Below are 9,142 nucleotides of genomic sequence, written 5' to 3' on the forward strand. Positions count from 1 at the left end.
GATGGGACCGACTAGCACATTTTCGGACGGGATTCTCATCTTGGAGGCATTGTAGCAGAATTTAGAGAGAATTTGAGATTCAGGGGGAATTGATGATGAAAATATGACACATGTAGTGTTACAAGGAGGACCATACACCGGACAGATACGGACATACATTCTATATTTCAATTGTAGCGGTATATATCGTGGCTCGGGGTACGGTGGTATGCTGGTTGTACTGCTGGCACTACCCCGGTTCAATGTGTGGGTGTGTGTCTGGTTGTTCTGTTGTCACTACCCCGATTCGGTATTCGGTGATATGTTTGGTTGTTCTGTTGTCACTACCCCAGTTCAGTGTTTGGTGATATATCTGGTTATTTTTTGTTGTCACTTGCGCGGTTCCGTGTTCTGTGTCTGTGTTTCGACTCTTTTATCTAAATAATGGCTCCACTCCTAATTTTTTTCTCGTTCGGCCTTTTTTTCTTCATTTTTTACAAAAAGACCAGAAATAAGGGGGTTGAGGAGATAACACTTTATTCTATATCTTATTTGTTTATATTTCTGAGTAGCACGATTTCTATACTTGGCTATTAACCAAAAGCCATTACTTTAAATTAAAAGCTTATCAAGATATTAAAATTTACATTTCAAAATTAACTCAATTTTAATGTGGTTTTCTCTTAAGAATTTCATATCCGGTACCAATAGAATAATCAACCTACCAGCCTAAGACTTGCAGTCAGGCACTGCATATTTTAATAGCATATCCTATGGTTCTATCCTGTTCCAGAAAAGTTATCTTTGAAAAATGTGAAAGATGCTATAGGGAACAACCAACCAATTGAAAAAATATATTTTTGAAACAGCCCCTGTGTATAGAACGTTGAGCCAAGGATAAAATGTCTGGCAGCCACTGATTGGCCAGTATGTTATGAAGTGAGAAAATAGATATGTAGCCTGATAGGTAACTATCAATAAGAAATGTTGATATTAATTTCTTAAGTCCGATTGTTTTTTTCCCCAAAAGTTCACGTAATAATAGTAAACAGGTATACATTTAAGATTTTTGAGAATTTTTACTGCGAAATTCACCTATTTTCAAAATGGCTACCCTGGAGAAAATTTGAGCTGAAGGACCCAACTTTTTTTTTTGATTAGGTGTTATATCAGACCCTAAACTTTTGTTATAAACCATAATCGTCATATTCAATTCAAAAATTTGAATGAAATAATCCAAAACGTTAACACTAAGGTCTATGGGAAAACAATTGGTTGGTAGGTCTCTTAACACGAACATACCGCAGCCTCCCAAAACACACGGATATCGCAAACAAGGGAGGCCGTTCTTAAATGACCAAACTTTGGTAGTTTAAGGACGGCCTTTACTGTGTGAGAGATGCATGCCTGTGTTTTTGGAGGCTGCGATATCTGCGTGTTTGTTTCCTTGTAATAGCTGATTGACGTACTGCTTAATGCATCCAGCCAGTGATTATTTTACCCCAGTTAAAGTGCCGACTTTCGGTACTTTCCACTCGTGGATTTTTGTCCAATCTGACCCTTTTTTCCCCAATTGGCTTGTAAAATAGTTCAATGAAAGATTAAAAAAAATACCTTAAATGTCCGTGTTTTAAGGCCATCGGAAGCAATAAAATATTTCAGATTGATTCATAGCGTGTTTGTTTATAATCTGTCGCTTCCACACGAATACACGCTTTCATACATCTCGGTCGAGGTTTTTAGTTAGTCGATAATCGCGGTCACCAAAACGCTTCAAATACTACTACTACGTAAATACCAAGCTTCTCTAAGACCAAGACCACCGCAACGAGTCAAGGTCACCGAGACAAAATGTCTCACAACTCTTAAGTATTACACGAAGAAAATTTAAAAAAAAAAACGTGACTCGGAAGGCCTATTGCCAATTGACCAGCTCTTTAAACGGCAGAAACTGTCTAGCACGGTATGTGAACCTAGTCCTAACGTTACAGTTACTAGTGAGAGTGATACTGATGTTTTGTTAAGAGACTGATCATGATGAGTCTGTCGCGATCGGCGTGAGTGCTTCCTGAGTTACTTCTGACGACTTGCAAAACATTGAAGATAAATTTGAAACGTCCAACAATTACATAAAGCCAGTGCCTGAGGAACCCGAACTTGCCGAATATCGTCATGACGAGTCACAGTCAATGAAAGTACACCTAGAAGCCAGTGATAAACGGACACAGGTTCGTTTGAAATATGAATCTCTGTATGACTGGCTGTACTACAGCTCAGCTAAATCTGTCTACCTATGTAAATATTGTGAGCTTTTTGGAATTAAATCATGTGGTGTAACAAGCCCATTTATGAGCGGGGGTACAAAGTCGCTAGGAACCCACCCTACTCGTATGTTGACAAGTCATAGAGACTCTGCTCCACAAACTTTCGGTTGAAATATACGTTAATGCAACTTCTAACATAAACGTATACAATCCGGTATGCCAACAGAATGAAAGAACAAAGTTAAATGATTCTCAGACCTTGAGGAATGCACTCAAAAAAATATTTGAATGTATTGACTTTATCATACAGCAGCATTGGGCGGCCTCAGAAAACACAGAACAGTTTGTACGATTTGTCGCCAAACTTGGTGTACCAGAACTTCAGAAACACTTAGAAAGTAGTGCCACACATTATCTGTCATCCACTTCAATCACCCAGATGATTGGCTGCCTGTCCTCCCATCTAGAAAAAAGGTACTTGATCAGCTTGCCAGTGGAGACAAGCCATATTCAATTCTCCTCGATGAAAGCAGTGATGTGGCCCACAGCAGTCAAATTTGTGTGATGGCGAAGTTTGCCATGGATACAGGTGTGGTTATGAGATTCCTGGGCTTTGCCCAACTCCAGAAGGGTACATCAGCACACATAATGGAAGTACTTCAACAATTTTTGGACGCAAAGGGAGTTGAGTTCGACCAAATGCGTTTCATCGCCCTGGATGGACGCAACACTATGAGTGGTGTACAGACAGGTAATTATCCTCAAACCTATGATAGCATATACTATATTTATCAAATGTATAATATACAAAATTACACCTATTCACCAGTTAATAATTTGGATCAAGTTCATCAACTTACATAAAACATTTAAGCACAGATTTGAAATACACATATCATGCTTTAAGTAAAGGTTTAACAATTTTATTAATAATGAAAATTTACTCAATTATAGGTCTTCAAAGAAGAGTGAGGCACCAAAACCCGTTTGTGGTGTATGTGAACTGTCGCAACCACAGGTTGGCACTGTGTATGGCACACCTTATCAAGAGATTTCCTCTTCTACAAGATGTTGATGGAGTTTTGATTTCGCTTTGGAAAATGTTTGAATTTTCTCCGCAAAAGATGGCAGTTTTTAAACACATCCAGGTAATGAATTATGTGCTAACGTTCTATGACCTAGGCTATTTGTTTCAGATTTAATGCTACTTCAAAAAATAGCTTAAGTCAGTTTTACAGAAGTGAAATTATACTTAATTTCATACTGTTAATACAATATGTATTATCAATAGTACAAATGTCTTTTAATTATGATGGAATTAAATAATTAAACAATGTTTTAAGTCCAAGACAAGTCAATAACACTGAAACTTTTCCTAATCTTGATTGATTTAATAATTTAGATTGATGAAAGATCAGATCTTGGCTCAACCTCCGTTCAAAATGCTACCTATAAACCAATAAATTCAAACTATAAATTTCAGGCTGTCTATGGGAAGACTCCGATGGCTATAACACGTGCTGCTGCAACAAGATGGTTGTCACATCTCCAGGCCTCATCAAGGTTTATATCAAGGTAATGTCAATATCAAAATAAGACACAATCACTGAATCTAAATTGACTTCATTTACTTTCAATTGGGAAATAGTATGATTTCATTATGATTTGAGAAACGAATTTGACAAAACACAAACAAATTATGCAGCATGATATAAAATATATAATGCACGGTTACTGTACAAGAAAAATCTTAAACAAAATGTACTTTATCTTCTTCAGATATACCTGTATTCTTGATACCTTGGACAGTTTGTATGAGGAAAGGAGAGAGCCTGATATCATGGGTGTACGCCAGTCTGTAACTATCAAGTCTGTTGTTGCAACCATTCTTCTTCTCACAGATATCTTAAAACCTGTGAACCTGCTTAGCCTGTACTTACAGGAGGAACATATCCGATTTACCATGCTTCCATCCTATGTCAAGAACACAACTGATCATCTGCATTCACTCAAAGATACCTACCAACAACATATTGAAGGAAACAATCTGTCTGAAATGGATGCAGAGTTCTCAAAGATATCAGATTTGTTCAGCGAAATTGACGATCGGACTACCCTGGCCATGCGTCGTCGCGGAAATCGAGGTCAAAACTTGACTGGGGAAGACTTCCTACGAGAAAAAGGTAATGGGGACATGTGCCGATATAGTCTTAAGTATTGATTTTCAAGTGAAGTTCTTTCCTTGATAAATTAATACTCTTTAGATGAGGTTTGGCAGTGTAACATTTCAATATTTACACTGAAGTCAAGGTAAAGTACAAAACAGTAGCAACTTTGACTGTACTAACAATAATATTCCAAACATAATACAGTACAAATGGCATGGGTATATACTTGTTTTCCTCTTGACTGAGTGACAGTACACAAATTATTTATTGTTACAATACTTTGGTTTGGTTTGGTTTATTTTGTTTAACGTCCTATTAACATCTAAGGTCATTTAAGGACGGCCTCCCGTGCGTGCGATATGTATGCGTGTAGCGAGTGCGTATGTGTGTTTTGGGAGGCTGCGGTATGTTCGTGTTAACTCTCCTTGTGATAGGCCGGATCTTTTGTTACAATACACATTTATTTATGATTTATTTTATTACTTTCAGGGATACCTCTTGTATATGATCTCATTAATGAGATTGAAGATGCCTTCAACACTGGAATGCCAGTACTTGGTTACTTTGGATTTTTTGATCCCCAGAACCTGCCAGAGTCAATGACAGATATTGAGGAATATGGCAAAGTATGTTTGAATTTTCCTATTTAACATAGATTAGTGAACATTTATGTTGATCAACCAGTACTTTTTTATTTGAATAATAATTATTAAAGCCTTTGTTCAGAAACTTCTTTTGAATTAGTACAATAACATATATCCAGTAATCACTAAAATAAGTCTAGTATTAAAACAACCGCAACAACATGTTTCTAAATTTATTTTTCTTATTTCAAGCAATAGATATGTTTATGAATTTTATGTCCAAGTCATAATTATTCTGATGTACTTTAGACAGCTATAACTGGGTTGGCAGACTACTATGGTCAAGACTATAAGACTCATATGTGGTCATGTAGGATAGGGACACATATGATTGAGTATTTTTCTCTCATTCCCCAACCTAAAATATGCAAAAATAGGCACTATCTGTCGATAGCTTTCTCAGATAGACGCCATTTTTCTCAATCCAAACTTTGTTTCTACTGCATATAATAAAAAAAGAACAGCGCCAATCGATTTACCATACCCCATATATGCAAACGACGTTTGCTGTTCTAAAAACGAAGGAAACCATTCATTTCCACAGTCTAACGTTGTTTCAGCAGCCCTGTCATTGCAAGCGAAGCCAAATCACTTGATGTCGGCCAAGCTAGTGTGTCCTTTCGCGTGAAAATATAGTTCCATGTTTTATTAATAAAAAACAATAAAAGAACGTGGTTTTTTTTTACATAATTTATATCATGAATAAAAAATATTATTATCTGATTACATATCTTAATTCAATGTATTGTTGAAATGTTAAACTCATGGAGTATAGATAGATCTACTTTCGGTTCGGCGACCTACTTTTGTATCATTGCGCGCGCGTGGCTATCCTACACCGGAAGCGAGGTAATACACACACAGCAAGCATGGGTGTATTTACCTGGACAGACCAGTATGATACCGGTAGGGATGAGAGAAAAGACTGATACCTTTCAGGGCCACACTGTCAGCAAACATGCACTTTTCAACAAAGATGTGTTGCTGACTGAGCTAAGGAATATTAAAGATCAGTTGTTCCTGATGAGGTATATTATCTTGTTATTTGTTCTAGTTTGAATTGTTCATTAATTAGTTATTTTTCATTTGACTGTTCTGTTATCCCTGTTACATATTTACTTTTTCAAGTTCATTATGACCAGTCACCTTGTTTTAAAACTTGGACCCAGTTGAATAGAGAAGTATTTAGTAAAGATCAAGGAATCAATATTTCATTGTTTGGTATTTCTTCTGGAATTACAACAGTAAAGTTGTCAATCTAACTAATTTCTACTTTCACATTTATTAGCTCACCTGGTCCGAGGACCAAGGTGAGCTTATGCCATACCGTGGCGTCTGTCGTCCGTCCGTCCGTCAACAATTGACTTATTTGACTTCTTCTTCATAACCGCTGATCGGAATTTGAACAAATTTGGTCAGAAGCACCCCTATGGGTAGGGGACTCAAAATTGTACAAATGATAGGGCTGACCCCCTGGGGGCCTCTGGGGCGGGGCCAAAAGGGGTCAATTTGGCCCTATTTATATAAACGACTTCTTCTCTGAAATCAAGCAATGGCTATCGCTCATATTTGCCTGGTAGCATCACTATGGGGTGGGGATTCAAAATTGTACAAATGATGGGGCTGACCCCCCAGGGACCTGAGGGGCGGGGCCGAATGTGGTCAATCCGGCTATATTCATATAAACGACTTCTTCTCTGAAACCAAGCAATAGCTATCGCTCATATTTGTCTGGTAGCATCACTATGGGGTGGGGATTCAAAATTGTACAAATGATGGGGCTGACCCCCCAGGGGCCTAAGGGGCGGGGCCGAATGTGGTCAGTCGGGCTATATTCATATAATTGACTTCTTCTCCTGAACAAAGCAATGGATATCTCTCATATTTTACTGGTAGCATCACCTTGGGGTAGGAATTAATTTGAAATTGTACAAATGACGGGACCGACCCCCCTGGGGGCTGAGGGGCGGGTCCAAAAGGGGTAAGTTTGCAGAATTGATATAAACGACTTCTCCTCTAAAACTAAGCAATGGATATCGCTCATATTTTACTGGTAGCATCCCTATGGGGTGGGGATTAAAAATTGTACAAATGGTGGGGCTGACCCCCCAGGGGTCTGAGGGGCGGGGCCAAAATTGGTCAATTTGTTTAAACAACTTCTCTGAAACTAAGCAATGGATATCACTCAGATTTGTGTGGTAGGATCCCTATGGGGTAGCACCAAAAGTCAATTTCATTTCATGGATTAATGCACTTTTGGCATTTTTAGTATTAAAATAAAACCGATGTACATGTTCCCATATAAAATGCTTATGATATATATTGACATAGCAATACCAGCAACAAATATACTTAAGCATCATTCTTGTTTCATATCTCATGAAACCAGGTGAGCGATACAGGCCCTCTGGGCCTCTTGTTTCTTATTTAAAGTATTTGTTATTTGAATAATGTATATTTTGTAAATTCCATTTATTTGCTTGCAGGGTTTTCATTGCATGAGTGTACTACAGTGTTACTGTTCTCAGTGTTACTGTTCTGTTTAGATAAAACTGCACGAGTGTTGGTTTATGAGTTTGTGAGGTAAGTCATTCTACTACATCATTATTATCAGATGTCCGAGTCCAACTGTTACTCAAGATTACTACTCAGATTACTGGTATAATGTTGTTAATGATGTTTGTTTTTTTATAAGAAAACTGTTTAATGATATATAATTTACATGATTACATATGAGAACTATTAAGGAAAGAAGTCCAAAATGTTATCTGAACTTAAAGTCATAATACATCAATGATAAAATTATATCACATTTTTATCTATAATGCAAGTAGTTGACACTTGAAATTCATTAAATCAGTTTGCAACTCAGTCAATTAATTTAGTAATTATCAATTAGTGTTGAATTGTTTGCTTTATTGATTTGTTAAAATAAATAACATTGCTTTATTATTATTTCTTGCAGAGGAAATGGTCACACTTCCATTGATAGTATCTACAAGGTGTTCAAGGGAGATCAGGTCCTGTCTGGCTGCTTCCCTTGTGTGTTCAAGCTACTGGAGATGGCATGTTTAATACAAAGTTCCACTGCAGTAGTGGAGAGGAGTTTTTCTCTTATGGGAAACATCTTAACAAAGAAGAGAAATCGCCTGACACAGGGACACCTCCGATATAGTGAGAATCTGCCATCATCATCAACTTGAGCAACCTCTCACCGATGCAGATTTAAAGGAGATAGTCAATCTGTTTAGAGGCATGGGCAACCGCCGTGAACAGTTTTAGAAGGAACTTTTGTCTTTCAGTTACTGTGACAGACAGTATACTTTTCAATAAAAATCTTTATCATGAATTCGTTTGTTTATTTATTATATTAGCACACAAATACAATAACTGTCTGATGGTATGCTCTAGTAACTTAGCATATTATGGTAGGTTCATCGTCGTAAAATTCCCAATTTGAACTTTTTGCGCAGCAAAATTCCCAATGAAAAAGGGCATGGGCACTTTAAATGAAAATGTAAAAAAAAATCACTGCCAGCAGAACACCCATTGGGAGATTCTGTGTATTCTTATATTCCAAACACAGTTTGTAAATCACAGTTAATGGTCTTAGGGCATCTACTCCGATTCTCTGTTTTTATCAACTTCAACATTGTACCTATAGAACAATGACAGGATAAGATTAGATAAGGGGACCATTAGCAATGTTTTTGATGGACTTTGTTTCGGTCAGATTGATATACCCAAACCTATGTAGCAGTCATCCACACTACTATGATTATAAGTGGTTATAGGTCAGACCACTTGGCTGTTACATAGTTTTGGTGGCAGCGAAACTCTGTCATTCGGTTATGTTTATGCTCCCCGCATGAAACGGAGGGGGAGTGGGCAATATAGTGTTACCCATGTCCGACAAGACAATCACATGATCTGCTGCTGCAATCCTCACCAAACTGTGGGGGTGTTGAGTGGCAGCGGGGGCATTTACGTCGTACAGACATTTTCTAGTTCAATTTTAGATAACAAGCGTAACTTGTATGCGAGTTGAAACTACATATCAATATAATTTCGGGACTTTATTGACTGA

The 9,142-nt window shown here is 37.5% G+C and overlaps 1 protein-coding gene across 1 annotated transcript; it reads left to right on the plus strand.

Annotated features, from left to right (window-relative positions):
• The first annotated feature begins 1,833 nt into the window (after window positions 1–1,833).
• Window positions 1,834–8,404, plus strand: LOC117335439. The gene is made up of 7 exons (XM_033895418.1): window positions 1,834–2,994; window positions 3,198–3,391; window positions 3,727–3,818; window positions 4,023–4,426; window positions 4,901–5,037; window positions 7,542–7,638; window positions 8,021–8,404. Exons 1-6 carry the CDS (start codon window positions 2,808–2,810, stop codon window positions 7,599–7,601), a joined length of 1,074 nt encoding a protein of 357 aa, XP_033751309.1. The 5' UTR covers window positions 1,834–2,807; the 3' UTR covers window positions 7,602–7,638; window positions 8,021–8,404.
• The last annotated feature ends 738 nt before the right edge of the window (window positions 8,405–9,142 follow it).

The sequence above is a fragment of the Pecten maximus genome, chromosome 10, assembly GCF_902652985.1.
Source record: "Pecten maximus chromosome 10, xPecMax1.1, whole genome shotgun sequence".
Classification (NCBI taxonomy): Eukaryota; Metazoa; Mollusca; class Bivalvia; order Pectinida; family Pectinidae; genus Pecten; species Pecten maximus.